The sequence below is a fragment of the Podarcis tiliguerta genome (assembly GCF_965153285.1).
Source record: "Podarcis tiliguerta genome assembly, chromosome: 10".
NCBI classification, from domain to species: domain Eukaryota; kingdom Metazoa; phylum Chordata; class Lepidosauria; order Squamata; family Lacertidae; genus Podarcis; species Podarcis tiliguerta.
Window position 1 is genome coordinate 56,132,190 of NC_139543.1, and position 18,874 is coordinate 56,151,063.

At 42.0% G+C, this 18,874-nt stretch overlaps 1 protein-coding gene across 23 annotated transcripts in view; it reads left to right on the plus strand.

The window, feature by feature from the left end:
• ERC1 (ELKS/RAB6-interacting/CAST family member 1) overlaps positions 1 to 18,874 on the plus strand; it is a 164,841-nt gene that overhangs the window by 1,078 nt on the left and 144,889 nt on the right. For 5 of the 23 annotated variants that reach the window (XR_014502601.1, XM_083401872.1, XM_083401877.1 and 2 more), the window contains exons 1-2: positions 114 to 206; positions 8,270 to 9,089. Coding sequence is in view for 21 of the 23 variants with exons in the window: in XM_083401872.1 (XP_083257998.1) it covers positions 8,421 to 9,089 (669 nt within the window). In the remaining 2 variants the exon portion in view is untranslated. Of the gene's footprint in view, positions 1 to 64; positions 662 to 1,376; positions 1,399 to 6,769; positions 6,832 to 8,269; positions 9,090 to 18,874 lie in introns of those variants that run through there. The other 18 variants (XM_083401891.1, XM_083401889.1, XM_083401873.1 and 15 more) reach the window with 13 other exon arrangements.

The window sequence follows — 18,874 nt, forward strand, 5'->3', positions numbered from 1 at the left end:
CAGGAATCTGGGACGTGTCTGGGAAGAGGCGGTGTGGATTGGCGAGGGGAGGCGGGAACGATATTGGGCAGGCGAACGCCTATTGGCCAGGGGGAGGGACCGCCGCGCGACTAATGCGATTGGCTTCCGAAGGGCTGGCAGGGAAGGTGGGCGGGGACACGAAGCGCTACGGAGAGCGGAGGGGCCAAGAAGAGGGTCGTGAGCGGGTGAGCTTGTGGTGGTTGGCGGGAGGAGGGAGGGGGGCGAGTGGGAAGGCTTGTAAGCGGAGCATGCTGGGTGTAGTACGAGTGAATCGATCGATCCCATCGATGGTCGCGTGAGGCGGGCGGGGCGGGCGTGTGAGGGAAGAAGAGGTCTTAAGCGTGTGGCGCGCGCCGGCGAAGAGCGAGGGGAGGCAGGGCTCGCGCCAGGGGAGAGGCGGGGCTTGGTGTTCGCCTCGCGCCGGGGGCGCGGGCGGGGAGCTGCTCGCTCGGGTGAGGAGGAGCCGGAGCGCCAGCCGTGAGGGGAGCAGCGGGCGGAGGAAGACCAGCCTGCTTGGTGCCGCCGCCGCCACAGCAGCTGACAGACTGTGGCAGGGAAGCTCAGCCGACCACGGAGGCAGGTCAGAGAACTGGGCCTCTGTGCGGCGTGTGAGGTGAAGCCGACGGTGGTCGAGATGAGGGTCTGTGTCGCTGAGGGAAGGGGGGAAGGTCGGGTGGGGCCTGCCTGCTTGCCTGCCTCTGCCGGGCGTGTGGTCATAGTTGGCACCCCCTGACCCGGGGCCTATCAGCTGCTCCACGGAAGCGGGAGGGAGAGGCCCGTCCCCTCCACACGAGCCGGGCATCCACGTTCCGGGAAAAGGTGCTCCATCCAGGATGCCTCCTCTTCCCCGCCCCCCACCCTAAACTGGCTCCGCCGAGGCTCCCTGCCTTGCTCAGAACCGTGGCCTCTCCCTCGACCCCACCCCGTTAGTATGAGGCGGCGGCGGGGAGGTGGACGAGCCCCACCTGTCAGCCTCGTCGGCAACAGCCAGTGAAATAATTTTTTCTTTTGTTAGGGGGAGGATAGCAAAACGGATTTGCGGACATGGGCGCACCTATTGTTGCGGCTTCTCGCCCGGCGCTGCAGCCCTTTTGCACATCCTGACAGCTGATGCTACTCTTCGATAGGTGGCTTGATAAATGCACAGCCGTCTCTCTTATTCACTGCCTCATGTTAGCAACTGTTAACCTTGGGGTGGATGCGATCATCATCTTTTTCTGTGGCTGGCAGCCCATTAGTGTAACAAGGTGCTCGCTTTTTGTTTCCTTGAGCGGGCTGATGGTTCAAAGCATTGCAAGAATGGCAAGCAAGCAGCCTTCTTGAGGAATTTGGCATGCAATGCATCTAGGTACAGGACCTGAAAATCAAAAATCTCTGGTATGGTGGCAAATTTATCCTTTACTGGAATGGTGTACTAATAAAATATTTTCTGGAGCCTGTGCATAAGATGAGCAAGAGTTTTAAACAGTAGCTTATCTTTCATAATTCCATTTTGTCTTTAACTCTGATTGGATTGTGAAACTCTGCCTTGTTTTGGTAATTCCATCAAATATAATGGGATGGGGCTCATGCTGTGGAGGTAGCAGAAATAGATGGCATTTCCTTGCAGGGGTTGGGATTGGTGATCCCTAGTATCTTCAGTTTTGTTTTGAAAATTCTCAGATGGGTTGGGAAAGATCTGTTTTGAAGTATATGAGTTGTTGCCATTGAAAATAGATTGGCTAGATGAATTATTAACCTACCTCAGTATGTGGCAGTTTTACATATTTAGAAATATTCACCCTTGGTTAGGAAAATGTATAGTCTGCAAGGTTTGTCCTAATCATCATATAATACAGAAGTATTGCCTAGAATTTGGCATAACTTGAGATCCTTTTTGTGCTGTACATGAACTGCTTCTGAGTATTTTAAATGGGCCATTTTAAAATGAAGCAGAATTACAGTCAGTGCAATTTCAAAAGAGACTTCAACACTTTGATTTTGCACAAACTGAGTTAGATGTTGTCAATATAGCATGTTTCTCTGGTATAACTTAACTATTTAGAATAGTTTTTAGGAAAAAAATATAGTGTGTTTCCTTTGGCAAACAACATTTTGATATTTTATTGATTTATTAATGGTTTGCTGAACAAAAAAAATTACTTTTGTATAGCACATAACATTTTTAAATTTAAATTCCAAAATGTTTTAGCTGTTGGTTTGATATGATTTCCTGCCCCTGCTTTTGAGTGATGAAGCCATAAATATTTTTACCACAAATCCATTTTTCTGTAAAGTTGTATTGATTGTATCTTGCAGAGAACATAAGAACATTACTAGTTTTGATTATTCATGATAGAAGACACTGTGATGCCTAAACATTTCTAGAGGCTGAAGTCTAGAGTGCAAAAAATATTAGAGGTGTTAATTTTTTAAAATTAAACATCCAATAAAATAATAATAGCATGGTGTTAAAAAGTCATCTACAGCAACAAACATATTAATTTTTTTTAAAAAAGATAATAAACTGGCAAAACTGTTATATTCTGGACTTTGGGAGCCAGAGAAACCCATGTACAGAGTTCTGTCAGTACAGGGAGGGGTGGCTTATTTTTCCCCTCCTATGTCATAATGTCATTGGTGTTCCTCATCCTAAATGTGATTTTTGGTATATTAGTATTATACTGTTCATTCTGCTTGTATCTGCTAGGAATTGATAAAGGTACATGCACTGATAGCCCCTCCTGTACTGGTTTTGGTATTTTGTTATTTTTGTCTGGTTATTGCTTTGCAGGGATGTGCTTTGCTTTTAGGCATGTTCATCCATTACACAACACAGACTTGACTTCTCCACCCACAGCAATCCATTTTTTAAATAGTGAGTAAGAAGCAAGAATGCCTCTGGAAAGAAGAATCAAGTGACAGGTCTAGTTTGAATACGCCTTGCCTGATTGTGTTTAAGAACAAGCTGACAGTGGCATAATTAAGATGGTATTTTTGTGCACATCCTGAGAGCAAGCAAATACCAGTTTCAGGAGTTAGGAAAGTCAGAATCCATTTTCCAAGCATCATTAACTGCCCTAAGTTCATGTACCTAACATCTGATGGATAGTATAAGTCAACCTTCACCAGCTGGGCTGGCTGGGGCCAACCAGAGTTGTCGAAAACATCTGGAGGGCATCACATTGGCAAAGGCTGATTTAAGGCAGGCATGTTATCTAGAGCTGATGCAAATGTGTTCCTAGCTCCACTCCAGGAGGTGCACAGAATGTTTGAATAATGAGCACAAGACTGATAGTATTTTGTGATGCGCTTTGAGGGAATGAGGATTTAATCCTTGCACAAACTCTGTAACTTAGGCCAGTGCTATCCACAATTGATCCTCATGTATAATCCAAAACTGTTGGGTGTGCAATGGGGCTAGGCCTCTCTAAATAGGATGGTAGCTTAGTGGTAGAACACCTGGTTTTCATGTAGAGTGGTGCTCCAGGTTCAGTCCACAGCAGCACCTATCAATATCACCATCTGAAATCCTAGGGGGCCACTGCTAGTCCATGTAGACAATACTGATCTAGATAGATCAGCTGTATAAGGCAGCTTTGTCTGTTTCCTGTAGTTTGCATCTGATATGATCTTTTGACTGGAGACTGCTCCTCTACCAGCTCTGATTCTAATGATTTGATTTTGTTTCCTTAAAAAACTTATCCCAGTTGCATAGCATAAATCAGTGAAGTGTGTGTGAAGGAGTGGGAAATCTGGGGAGAGTTGAAGAAAATCATACTGCTTGCAAGTAAGGTAAAGGGACCCCTGACCATTAGGTCCAGTCGTGGCCGACTCTGGGGTTGCGGTGCTCATCTCGCTTTATTGGCCGAGGGAGCCGGCGTACAGCTTCCGGGTCATGTGGCCAGCATGACTAAGCTGCTTCTGGCGAATGCACGGAAACGCTGTTTACCTTCCCGCCAGAGCGGTACCTATTTATCTACTTGCACTTTGACGTGCTTTCGAACTGCTTGCAAGTAGTGTGGCTTTTAAAAGTGGGAATCATGCATGCATTTGAATGGAGCATTGAAAGAAGCTACTGCATGATGCCCACAGCAACTGCTCCAGGTTTAAAAGCATATAATGGGGTAACCAGTGTGGTGTCCTCTAGTTATTGGACTACAATACCCATTCATTCCTGATCATTGACCATGTTGCTTGGGGCTGATGGGGGTTGTAGTCTGACAATATCTGGAGGGCACCATGTTGGCTACTCCTGTATATTTTGGAAAATGCTGATAGGGTCACTAGCATTTTTGTTGTTGTTGTTGTTGTTGTTGTTGTTCTTGCCCGTTTGCCCACAAGTCTCTTTCTAAACATTAAAAGTTCCCAGCCATAACAGTCCCTGAATATCTTTGCTACCTATAAGTAATAAATACAGTAAGTATTTGGTAAAGGTTTAGAAGGAAGACAAGTGAGATAGCTTCTGATTTCTTCTCATGAGGGAAAATAGAAAGCTTTGTGGGATGTTTTAATCTGATAATTTATTGAAGGTCAAGCTATTTTGCAGGGAAAAATGAGCTAAGCTTTGAGGAAAAATGTCTCTGTAGGTCTTACAGCAGGGTGCTGATTTCTTTCAGCCAAAGGGCCTTGTGTCAGGGGTAACAAGCAAGAGGTATTATGCTAGTTTCAGGTCACATTTCTGCTACTCTAAAGGAGGGCAAAGAACAAGCCATAAGTGGACATGGCCTTGTGAGTTCTGAGGACCAGAGAGGCCTGGAGGTATATATTTGGTCCCTATCATTGTCTTACAGTGGTAAGTTTATGTGTAGAACATCTATCAGCACACTGGCAGTTGCCAATCCGTCTGCTTCCTCATATCAACCGTTGAAGAGTACTGTATATCATGTGAATCTGTTTTCTCTCGGAAACTACAAGGGTGGTTTATTTTTTTTAAAATGTTGTGACACCGTCTATATTTCTGACATTCAGAGTTGTCTTCTATGGTCTGTGGATACTGGGATTTGGAAGGACAGTTTAAAGGACCTGTTACCATGCCCTGGAATTTAAATAAGTGGTGTGCATTGCAAAGGTCACACTTGCATTTCTGTGCAGGAACTGTATCCTCTCACTTCCTAACACCTCTGTCAGGGTTGGCAGTTCCATGTCTGACTGTAGTTCCATGTTTTTCTTCTCCATCTTTAAATATATTGTTAGGAGGGCAGAGATTCTTATGTTTCAGCTAGTTTACGTAGCAGTCTTGTAACTTCCAAACACTGTGTATACCAGGGAGACCTGGAATGATGTGAACCAAAATGTAGCAACTCTATAAATATTGCTGCAACATATATCCAAAAGAAGAATTAAAAACAACAACCAAAAAACCCTTCTTTAATTTAGTTTTGTGGATTTTAAGAAGTTGGTATGACCTCTCTTATTTTGTTTTATGGCAGTTGAAATATATACCGTAGCTGTGGTGACAAAGGTAAAAGTGATGTGGCTCAGTGGGGCTTAAGTCATGACTAGCTTGTCCCATTGATTTCAGTAACACTAACTTAGACCCCATTCTTCTACACACTTATCTGGATGTAAGCCCCATTGAACTCAATGGGATATTGAGACTTCATTCTGATCAGGCAGATAAAGAATTGCAATGGCAGTCTAAATCTGACCCAACAGAGTTCCCAGTTTAGCTTGTGAGGCTGTTTCCCCCAAACCACATCTACCTCCTTTCATCTGTGATGTCCAGCGAGGAATGCGTGGAGGAGTGGCTACCAGTGTGTGACTGGAAACCTTAAAGTGTGCTTCGAATTGCGACATTGCTGATTTGCAGTGAGAGCAAGCCAGCTAGGTCAGTTGCACTGAGTTCCCCATGAGGAACTCAGAAGTGTAGCCAGCCACTGCAGATTATTGGAGCTTGAACTGAGCGCATTCCAGCCTACCTGTCACAGATGTTTGGCAGCAATGGGGACTGATTAAGATCTGGCCTGTTGAGCCAAAAGGCTTCCCCATCTCTCCCTGGTCTATATCCTTGCTGTGTAGTTTTTGGTGAGGTTTTTTGGGGTTTTTTAAAAGAAAAGATTTGGAATTGTATTGCCTATTGTAATGGGTCAGTTTTACTAAATTGGGCCAATTCATTTAAGCAGCGATCAAAATTTCATCCCTATTATATTACAAATCTGAAGGGAGGACCTAAATGGTTGTCCCAGATTTTTTTTTCTCCCTTTTTTTGCTATGGAATAATTTTTCATTCTCTTATGTAATTATATATTTAGGGATCCCACCCAACCCCCATTTCATCATGGCAGATGGTGTGGCACCCACCACTTGTTTTGTTGCTGCTGTCAGGATGTGATTCATTATTATTTTTTTGCCACTGATTTTAAAAATAGGATAGATTATGGAAATACTGAATTTCCTTTTTAAATTCATTGAAACAGTAGGAGCCTGTGTGGCTTTTTGGGGTCTCCTGCTCTTTCCCCACATGCTTTCCCCCTCCCCACATCCTTGGTATAAAGCATGCACAACTCGAGTTTTACCACACAAAATCTGGGGAAGTATGGTGAACTTCCAGAGGAAGTTGGTGATGTTCTCAATTTTAGTGGAACACTGTGATACTGATAAATTTTTACTACTATTCTGAATACCTGGTAGTTTCCTTATTAATTGGTTTAACAGTCAGTCGTCAGTCTGTCTGTACCTGGAGACAATGCAATCAGTGTCATTCCTTTCTTCCCAGTCAACAGATGTTCTGACCTTGTGATGAACTCTTCCACACTTTTTCAGCCATCTTTCAACAAATGTCAGACATAATTCTTCACAGAAAAATAACTGATTTTGATGGTGGAAAGGGTCAGTATAGAGACCCTTGTCATCCAATTCTAGCATGCCACTCATCCATATCTTGTCTGCCAAAATCCATTTACCAACATAATTGTCCCTTTGCAGTCAGAGCATACCCTGTGACTCCTAGCTCTTTCTAAGCTAAACCACTTTTCCATGTCCTATTCTTGGGATAGGAAGATCTCCAACCCATGAGCTGAATCAGGCCTACCAGCCCTCTCTATTTGGTTTGTGAGGTGTTTTACGTGAGGCCACCCCATCAGGTGTCGGGCAGGTAAAGACATGGCTGGGCCGAAGTGGATTTGCAGTCACTACTGGTTAACTCATCAAGGGCACCAGCACAACACATTGGAAGCCCAAACAATCAGGGATTGCATAGCTCAGTGTGACCCATAGTTATCAAACTTAATCCACTTCGGGTTGCCCTACCTGCACTCCCAAACCCCCTTGCATCCCAAACTTATTTCTCCTACATCCTATTTGCCTAAATGTCTGTCACCCATGTCTGCTTCTTAAGAAACTACCACCCATTCCACACCCTTCTCTGCCTGTCAGACAGACTGCACACCCCACACCTTTTTACCCTGGCTGCTAATTTAAGGGAGAGGCTAATGTCAAAGAATGCAGTTGCAACTCTTGGTAGCTCAGCCCTTTTCCCTTTTAAGAGCATTGCTTCCTTGCCTTGATGATGTTGTAATGACCAGTGTGGTAGGTGTGACTGCATTGGGAACCCCAGGGAATCTATTAAGATTCTGGGCATTATGTTTTATAGACCTGCTGAAGAGTAAGTCCATCCCACTTGTTATATTAAACACTAGATTTCCCTTCAACTAGCAGGGATAATGTTAACCTTTTTGCCTATGACTGTTCATGGGCTCCTTTAGGCAGGAGGGCAGGTTATAAATTGAAAATAAATAAATAATTGTAGTAAGGAAAGGGCATAGTTGGTATACCAATAAGCATTCCTTGTCACCAGAAGGATCTAGGAGTACCCCCAAACTATGCACCTGTTTCTTTGAAGAAACAGGTACAGTTCTGTCCAGAACTGGTGAACCAGCAGACCTGGGAGCTGCTCACCCATCGATTCTCTCCTTCACCAGGATTCAGTCTGTTTGTTGGTCCTCATCCAGCTCACCATTGCATTCAGGTCACAATCTCTCCTGAGGCATGACATGGTGCCCTATTCTCCTAATGACCACTCCCGGAAGTTTCGTATAGATATTAAAGAGCACTTGGAATAAGATGGTGCCCTGTAGCATTCCACCACACAACTGCAAAGGGGCAAACACATAATTTGAAGCCTGAACATATTGTTGAGCATGAACAGAAAGGGCAATCAGAAGTACCAGAGAGACATTTTTCCATTTGCATGTTTGAATCTTCACAGAAAATAAGGAACCAATACTTGTTAGAGAATGGAAACTGAATATCTTTCTTTCTCTTACAGATGATGATCAGCTCCAAGAAACTATGTCTTCAGAAATGAAAGCTTATACCTACTATAAACAGTGATCGGCCTTAAGTAGACTAGAAACTATAGTCAAGAAACTTCAGAGGAACTCGTCCTTACCTGGTTACCTTGTATCATAAATTCAATCATGTATGGAAGTGCTCGGTCAGTTGGTAAAATTGAGCCAAGTAGCCAGAGTCCTGGGCGTTCACCAAGGCTGCCACGATCGCCACGGCTGGGCCATCGTCGAACCAACAGCACAGGTGGCAGTTCTGGAAGTAGTACTGGGGGTGGCAGTGGCAAAACTCTTTCTATGGAAAATATCCAATCCTTAAATGCTGCCTATGCCACTTCGGGCCCTATGTACCTAAGTGACCATGAGAACGTGGGTGCAGACACGCCTAAAAGCACCATGACTCTTGGACGATCTGGGGGGCGTCTGCCTTACGGTGTTAGGATGACTGCTATGGGCAGCAGCCCCAACATTGCCAGTAGTGGGGTTGCCAGTGATACTATAGCATTTGGAGAGCATCATCTTCCTCCTGTCAGCATGGCATCCACAGTGCCTCATTCACTGCGCCAGGCAAGGGACAACACTATAATGGACCTGCAGACGCAGCTCAAGGAAGTGTTGCGGGAAAATGATTTACTACGCAAGGATGTAGAGGTGAAAGAAAGTAAACTTAGCTCCTCCATGAACAGTATCAAGACGTTCTGGAGTCCTGAACTCAAGAAGGAAAGAGCCCTGAGGAAAGATGAGGCATCCAAAATAACTATTTGGAAAGAACAGTATCGAGTTGTACAGGAAGAAAACCAGGTTAGTAATCTAAAGAGAATTCTGCAAGGGGAGGGTAGATACAATTGTTTTAATGAATGTTTTTCAGAGAATTTCCCTTGGCAGTCTTGAACTTGAGACAAATTATTCTATTGATCTAGAGTCAGTATATTCAGTTCCAAGTAGCACCATGGAACATGGAAAAGTGATTTTCCTGTTTCAGATTTTGTATCCACATTGCAGCATGTCCAGAGTCCGTCTTGGAGGCCTAATCCGGGCCGTCGGTCTCAACGACTTCAACCTCATAAAAAAAAAAGCCCAGCAACTTCAGTCCTTAAAAAAGCTCAACAACTGTGGTTGGTTCTTTGGTCGGCCCTCATCTGGCCCTCTTTGAAAAAAGTTTGGACACCACTGGCATAAGAGAACAGTGAAGTGGGGGGAGAGCATCCAGTCCTTTCCCATCAGTTCACTATTCCAGCTCAATCCAGTATAATTCTAGGATTCTTTGCGAGTGTTCTCTGTAAGGAAGTGAGCAGAAGATTTATATCTTTGTAACGTGGAAATTGTTGGATGTATTGGGTACTAGGAATAGTTAGACACTTACTCAGCAAATATTCCTGGAAGTTTGTCAAACTGTTGTGTGACATATGGTTGAATATTTAGACTCTAGATTTTAAGACTTATAAAATTATAAACAGTATGGAAAAACTGAAGAGAAACTATTCCCTTTCTCGCTGCATTTCAATTTGGTTAAATCCACTTGAATCCAGTGGCAGTAGATCCAACACATATCTAATGAAGTATTTCTTCATAATACACAATTTGGTTATAAAATTTGTTGCCGCAGGGTATATTTTTTAATACTAAGATGTGCATCTTGCAAATACTCCTTGCATGTTGTTAAGATGTGTAGGGGACAGTTGATGAAAGACTTCCTTTGAAAGATAATCGGAGTTTCTTTTGACAAGGTCAAGGTCTTAAAATATTTTCAGAATAAAGCCTAGATTCATATTCAATTGAATATATTTGTTTATGTAACCAAAGCAATTACCTTTCAAGTATCCTTCATGCACACAGGCTAGAAATACTCTTGGTGGTTTTCTACCAGGTGCAGATTGGAAATTTCTCACTACTCTCACCTTTTATGTCAGCCTTCCGGGGTTTGTTGAAAGGTACCAGTGACCCATTTCCCTGGCTGCTCCTCTGCATTCAAAAGCTTGTTACTAGAAGTGTACCCAACCTCACATGTCCCTACAATGAATGGAAGATCCACCTCCCCTAATTCCACTTGGTTAAAATGAAAACTATTTTATATGAAAATTTGAAATCTGCTAAACATAATGGGTGATCCTTGCTTCCTCACAAGTGCCTTTGAAATTGTTATTTAAGATGTACATGCACATGAAAGCCTATACCCAGAACAAACTTAGTTGGTCTCTAAGGTGCTACTGAACAATTTTTTATTTTATTATTTATTTAATTTATTAATTTATTTTGTATGCATCAGAATTCTCTAGTTCACAGTTCAGATAAGGAAAGTACAGGGTGATATGCATTGTTGAGAACCAGTATGGTATAGTGGTTAGAGTGTCAGACTAGGACCGGAAAATCTAGTTTTCAAATCCTCTCTCATCCATGTAGCTCACTGGGTGACCATTGGCCGGTTATACCCTCTCAGCTTAACCTACCTCACAAGGTTGTTGTGGGGGTTATATGAGGAGGGGGCAAACCATGTAAACCACTTGAGCTCCTTGGAGAAAATGCAATAAATTAATAAATAATGTTAGTCATACTTGGATTAGATCCATTAAAGCCAATGGACTTAAGTGCATTGATTTCAGTGGGTCTGCTCTAAGTATGACTTAGTTTGATATAACTCATAATACATGGATAAAGGGCAAAATCTAAAAGAATGATTTTACATTGTAAAAGGACTGTCCCTAGAATTAGTGAACATTTTGTGGTTGATTAGAATTTTGGCTGTGAAAGGCCAACATTTTTTTCAAATACTACTTTGGAATCTGTCTGAAATGTCACCTCTTGAAATCTAAATACTGAAGTAATTGGAATAAATAGGATGCTTTGGAACTTTGAAAGTGAATATTACTTTAAAAAATAGAATTGTCTTTGCATGTAAACGTGATTGGTTTGTGGGTTTGTTTGTTTTTTGTTTGTTTGTTGGATCACTGAAAATGTTTCTTACTTAATGAGAGGTGGGGGTATGCTGGCTTTCCTATATCCTATTTCTGTCATTCCTTACACCCATTCTAATTATTCATTTAAGTAAACTGCTAGAGCTTTATTTTCTGAGCCCACTATAATTACTACTATAATGGTAGGACGGTAGAACTGTAGTCCAAAAAATAAATGGCACTATTTAAAAGCAATGCGGAATATGTAATGAGATACACAAACCAGGCACGCTAATTAGTCCACCTCTAATTAACTTGTTTTATGCCATCTATATCAGTTGTCCGTTTGTATCCTTTAAAGTAAATCTGATCAACCTAAATTTTATTATAAACAGATTTTTCCACCTAGGGCTTTGGACTAGGGATTTCTTTGAACTAAGTTGCGAACACATTTCAGCCTATCAGTTAATCTGATAATTTAAAAAATATATCTTCAAGGCTTTTGGATAATATCTTGGCAGAAATTCAAGGACTAACTGAAGGACACATTCCAGATCTTAACTGGTTACTATACTTTTTTCCTCTTAGATGTGCAAGGTTTGTGACTTTCTCAGTTCCAAGCATGAGTGTACCAACAATATAAACAAAAGTGAATATTCAGGGTCATTTTAAATATGAGTTCAAACAGTTGATGGGCTTTGGGATCTGGGATGATGGGAGCCATAGCTCCAGGAATATCCCTATCCTAGAACCTTAGCAGGAACCTTGCCTTAGGACTTCATGCACAAGCACACAACACAACTCTGTTGCGATTGCTTTGTAGAATTTGCAGTGTGCAGACAGGTCTGTACCCTGAGTTCCTAGACCCTGCTTGCATAATAGCTCATTTTTTATTGTGAAAGGTATCTTAATCCATAGTTTCAAAGTTATGGGGTTCCTTTCACACCCTGTTTATTTAGGGAAATGGAATAACTGTCATTGGACTAAACAACCCTTGGGGTTACTTCCAACTCCACAGCTATGTAATTCTATGGATGAAGCATGTAAAGTGAGTATGTTGAGGAGGGAGGAAATAGTTTCTGATGGGGAAGGTCGTTTCGTAAAGCCGTAACTCTACAGAACCACCACCTGGCTCATGAGTGGCCTCCATGGAATACCCCTTTCTGAATACCCCTTTCTGAACTTCAGAATACTCCTTTCTGAACAGCTGCAGCCCAAGGCTTTAATTAGGTTGGCTGGTGTAGGGTAAAGACTCCATGGAGCCACAATTTGATTTGCATGCAGTTTACATTGACTGTTTTGGGGAGCTAAGAACACCCCTTTGTGGCATGAGAGCCCCAAGTCTTTGTTTTATGAGTGTTCCCTATTCTCCACTTCATCAGCATTTATAGTCAAAATAATGCAATTACTCATCATTAATAGAAACACTGCTTTCCGATAGCAGTGGGATCCCCCTAGTAACATTCAAAATTAGCTCTCAAGGGTCAGTTCCGGGGATTGGAAAGCACTTGCTGGATGCAGGCTGCAGCTGGATTTCATCTAACCTTCTGGATCTCCTTCTTTGGGCTGGCCCAAAACATTTTGCTGCTTAACATGAAGGACAAGACGGCACCTCCACTATTCCATGGAAAAAAGCCAACCCAACTGGCTGAATCTTACTTCAGCACTGGCATTATGAAAAGTGAACCTGAGGACAGTTGGCTTCCTTCAGGCCACAGAGCAGGCTGTATGGCATAGAGAGCTATGTTCTCCAGCACCTCACAGCTGCCTCCTTTTCCTCAGTATCTGCTGCCTGAGGCAGCCACCTCTGCCAAGTGGTAGGGGCAGTCCTGCCTTCCATCCCTCCATTATTTAGCAGAGAACATCTGAGAAGGGAACAGACTTTAATGTTGTGCAAACTGTTGCACCTCCTTCCTCTACAAGAAGAGAGGGGAAATGTAAGCAGAGAGGTAGACGTTTATTTGCAAATACACAAAACATCATGTGTGGTTTTTGCAACTGCAAACATGCAGTTTATGGGATGCAGTTAAATTTTAAAGCTTGAGGCTTTGAAAGCAGGACTTTGCATTTCAACTGTACATTGAAGTTGTTTACATTCTCCTGGGATTACTGAGTAGTTCTTGTTTTTTCTGTCACAACAGATAAAAGTGTGTTGGAAAGCTTTTAAAAGCCTGTGGAGAAACTAGGTGAAATTCGAGTGGAATTACTTTGAATTAAATATTTGCTTCTGTTTCCATTGGATATAGCTTTGTGCATCTGTTAAGGGTCTGTATGTGGGTCTGGCCCCACTTACTATTAGCCCTCTGCCCAAAAATATTTCCACGCCCATAATAATAATAATTATATTATTATTAGCCCTCTGCCCAAAAATATTTCCACGCCCATGCCCTTGGTGTGTGGACTCTGCCCCCCACCCCTGCAAACTGAACTGTCTGCTGCTCATGCAGCAAGGTAGCTTTTCCTCTTGTTGTTGACTGACTTGTCTTTACTGATTAAATTGGCAAATGATCAATTATCCAGGCACATAGATTCAGTCTTTGCACTCAGAATGTCAGTTTGATTTCATTAATGAACAGTGCACTGATATGCTAAATGGTCTGGCTATATTAGAAGATTCAATTACCAGGGGTCCACAAGTTTTAGTTTTCTTAAAAGGTAAAGGGACCCCTGACCGTTAGGTCCAGTCACGGACGACTCTCGGCTTGCTGCGCTCATCTCGCTTTACTGGCCGAGGGAGCCCGCGTACAGCTTCTGGGTCATGTGGCCAGCATGACTAAGCCGCTTCTGGCGAACCAGAGCAGCACATGGAAATGCCATTTACTTTTCTTAAGAGGTAGCTATTACCAGCCTTTTCCTAAGTCTTTTGCATGTGACAGGCCTTGTTCTGCTTCTACCTTCTGTAAATTCCCAATGTGAAATGAAACAAGAGAAGGTCCCTTTCTTTGAGTTCTCTGACACAGAGGGATAAATAGGTACTGTACTTGTTTCACTCTTAGGAGCCTTTGCCGTAAGCCAGAAATGACATAATTCCTTTTTGTTTCTTCTCCGTGCCCCAGTGTTCATTGGAGGCATTGTGAGTTCTTGGCAACTTATAGAGAGCTCATGAAAAAGATCAGTAATACCATACAAGTTCCCCTGAATGTCAGCTAGCCTGAAAGTAACCGTCTTCCTCTGGTTTATATTGGCCAGTTGAAAGCAACTGAAAACAAGAATGGAAAATTGTTTCCTGCAGAATACCAACAAGGTGTTTGTTACATACTTTAGTTATGCAGTCTGCCACTAGTACCTTCTAGCAGAATGCAATGGACACCCTCTGGTTCCATTAGGAGTAGGGCAACTCAGTTGTTCTTGAATCTTGGATGATTTGTGCCCTGAATAATATTGAGAGGCATCACCTGCAAATCTTTTGCAGATTTTATTTCTCTGTTGTCTAAAACACTGCGCACACGAGTATTGCTCAGATCTGTGCTGTGGGGTACTGTAGAACTGTAAAGAAGTACAGTAATAAACTTCTTAGGTAACCTTATACAGCTGAAGTGGACTCTAGCCAAGAAAACATATGGTAAATTGCTGTTCTAGTTAGGAGACCTAACAAAGAAATAGATAATGGCCAATCCTGCCCTGTGTTAATGTCTCTGTCAGAAGTACAGTCATACCTCGGGTTACAGACACTTCAGGTTGCGTTTTTTCAGGTTACGGACGTGCCGAAACCCGGAAGTACTGGAATGGGATACTTCCGGGTTTCGGCGGTCATGCATGTGCAGACGCACTAAATTGCAACCCGCGCATGTGCATACGCAGCGCTGCGGGTTGCAAACGTGCCTCCCGCATGGATCATGTTCGCAACCCGGGCATCCAGTGTATATTGTTACAAGGGTTGTGCGCTACACACAATCTCTGCTGAGCAGTAGCAACATTCCAAAACATTACACCCAAATAATGTCCCTCTTTGGTCCTCTCATAACTTCATTGAGCTTGGATCCAAAGCAGCAGTCAGTCATGGCCCCCAGCCTCTCAATGCAGCCTCCTCAGCCAGCATTGCATGGCATCTGCCCTTCAGCCCCACACATGGAGCCTTCCCCACTTCCTGCTTCTCCTTCCTAGAAAACCCTTTGCCAAGCATCTCTTCCCCTTCTGACTACTCACCCGTCTTCTCCTTGGTATTCCAAGCCTAGTTTTAAGAGGTGATAATTTTCCTGTAACCTACGGCATTGCTCAGCATAACCTTGGCAACCTCCATTGGCACAGACTCAAGGATTTCCATGTGATGAGCCACCAACACCTTTCATCAAGCTTAACGGCTTCTATCCCAGGTGAGGCCCTGGCCTAGAAAGGAAGCTTAGCCTGTATTATTCCAATGGCCTGGCATCTTCCCTTCAATAGTCCAAAAGTCGTCTACATCCTACCCTTTCATTAATGTATAACATTCACCAACTCTAGCAGTTATAGGTGCCCTCTGTTACCACAGATCTGTAACAGTATTATAGTAGAGGGTGAAAAGTAGGGCATTTAGCCATAGACGTTAGATTCAGGAATTTTATAACATTATAAAATTATAAAAGGTGTTAAAATAAGAAAATATCTCTTTATACAAGCATACATTTTTCAAGTGAATTTTTCCCATCTTTGTAACAGAATAGTTCAATAGACCACTACATTTGTTTTCCTCACAGTTCTCATTTATTCTTTTATCAGTATTTAGTCTTTCACACTTCAAGCTAGCAGTTGAAACATTAGAAGTTGAAGTGTTCAGACTTCAGCAGTGGCTGGAAAGCTTGGAGATTAAAGGAGGGGGGGAAATACAAATCCACCTCAGCCTTGCATGCCCTTTCTGTCCCTTTTGGTTTTAGTCTGGAATCCCAGCTACCTTATATTTAGAAAAGATAAGATAATTTGTTCCACCCCCAAACACTCCTTCAGAGTTCCCCCATCAGTATCTTTAGAACTTGATCTCATCACCTGCCATGAGGCTCATTCACTTGAGCCAGAGAAGACAAACGGGATGCTGACCAGAACAAGGGAGGACAGAATCTGTGGCATCCTTGGTAGCTCTTGTGGGCTACATTTTCTTGTTTCTAAAGTGTAAAAACCTACTACAACAGCAGGCTAACATGGTTGTCATTTAGCAAATTACTTCTGTTTCCTTAATTCATTTAATATTTGTTTGTTATTCTTACTATTTCTAAGCACCATTCTTATTTTTCTGTGTAATTGTGGACCAGGTGGTCAATACTGGACTAGAAATACTACCGATTTATCGATTTATTTGTGTTCTTTTTGATGCAAGGACCAAGTTGTTATCTCTCCCCCCACCCCACCTCAATGGTGCTGTCCTCCTTCAATCTCTTGAAAGGAATAGCCTACGATTTTTTAAAGTAATAATGCAAGTAAAAGGGATTTGTTAGATACGAAGTCTTTCAATCTTTTATGACTCTGATTAGTTTTCAGATCATGAACATCTGATTACACTTAATTTAATATGTAAGGCTCCCCCCCCCGGCTTATCAGTGGTGATTTGACAAGTTCCATGCTGTGTCTTCATCTGGCATCTGTACCAGCAGACGGTCTTGTCAACATAATGCTACAAAGTGTCCATATGTTAGCATATTGGTAATCTCCTCAGGTGTACTCAGTCATAGATTTCCCTCCTCAGATACTGCTGATTAGCATTTTGTCAAAGTTCCATGTTTGTCATTGAACTGTTGTTTGCCATCACTTTCCTTTATAGAGACTAGCCTGGATAAAAATAGATTTAAAAATATGATTTTTAACATTTTGTTTTGGATTTTTAAAACATCAATTATATTATCTTTCAAACTAGCCTTCATTTTACAATGAAATATAAATGTACTACAATATAAATGTTTTAAAGTCTTCTCTCAGTCCCTTAAAACTGAATTGATGACATCTTATCAAACAAAGTTAAAGCATGTTTTCCAGGCAAGTAAATGAACCAGAAGTAAATATTTGGTGACTTTTGACATCAGGCATTCTTAATATGACAAGAGATCATAAGTTGTACAAAGGCATGGTCAGAACTTGTGGACATTTACTGGTGCTAAATGTTGGGGGAGATTCAGGATAGATAAAAGAAAGTACTTCTTCATACAGTGCATAGTTAGACTATGGAATTGGCTCCTATAGAAGGAAGCAATAGCCACCAACCTGGATGGCTTTAAAAGAGGATTAGACAAATTCATGAAGAACAGCCATGGTGGCTATGCTCTGCCTTGACAGCCGGAGGCAGTAATGCTTCTGAATACCAGTTGCTGGGAATTGCAGATGGGCAGAGTGCTGTTGTGCTCATCTCCAGCTTGCAGGCTTCCTACAGGTCTCTGGTGAGACTAGGATGCTGGACCAGTTGCACCTTTGGCTTGATCCAGCAGGGTCCTGCATTCTTAGAAAATGAAGGCAACCCTGTTTAGGGAAGCTTTTAATGTTTGATGTATTAGAGTATTTTAATATTTTTTTGGGAAGCCGCCCAGATGGGCGAGGTATAAATAATAAATTATTATTATTATTATTATTATTATTTATTATAAAAGTTTCACAAATACATTGGGCTCAAAGAATCATAACTTCTAGAGCCAGTCCACTTGATGCAATCATTTAAGCAGCAATTATTTTAAGCACATTTGGTGGAATTGGCCCCAAATAAAGTTGATAAATCAGATTATCACTCTGTCAACATTTTGAACCTCATGAACTATACATCCTTCTCAAATTGTAAGGAATATAATACCAGAAATACATTATTTTGTAAGCAATTTCTGCTGCTTTAACATTAGTTATCCACAGCACCAACACACATGTTGGACCATTGCCTACTAGATACGTTTAAAACAATTTCTGTTCCTTTCATTTCGTATGAATGCCCTATGAAAGGATACACGTTTGTACATTTTTATTTATCTCTTTGGGAAGACAATTCCAACCATTTTTCTAATAGTTATTGGGGAAATTTTTGTACTTACCTGATTTTTGCAATATAGTTCTCAGCTAAAAAATACAAAAATGTCTTTTTAAAATCCACATATTATAGAGTTAAACATGTTCATAAATGGTATTAATATTTATTAAATTTATTACCCACCCTTCACCAGCAGGTCCCCAAGCAGGTTACATCAATTTAAAATTCAGAATTAAAAACAATTAAAACAAATTATTCACAGGAATAGGGTTATGCAAATATGGGGGACCTGCTTCCTGCCTTGCAGGCCTTTTCCACCTGACCTAGGAGGACAGGGCCCTGACTGACTGCAGCTGCAAAAGCTGAGGCAGCCAGTGACTATCTTGGCTGTGAGAACCTGCTTTAACTTATGGGTTTTTCAATACAGGGACTTTGTTGTTTTTAAACTGAAAGGTGTGGGATGTGCCCCATCACGGTGGTTCAAGGTAGGGTTGTGCCTCTGAAGACAGTTTGGAAACTTCAGCTGGTGCAAATTTGTTGGCTGGGCTTCTCACTGGGGCATTTGTAGTTTTATATTGCGAACCACCCTGTAATCTTCACATGAAGGGCAGTATACAAATTTAGTAAATAAAATAAAAATAAATAGAACAAGTTGCCTTTGCTTCCTCTTTCCTGCATCCTGTAGTTACACTCTGTGGGATGTACAGTGATTGTATTTTCTATTCATGCACTGACGTGTATGCCCTTAAACCAAATTGAGTCATTTTCCTGAGCCTTACAGAATT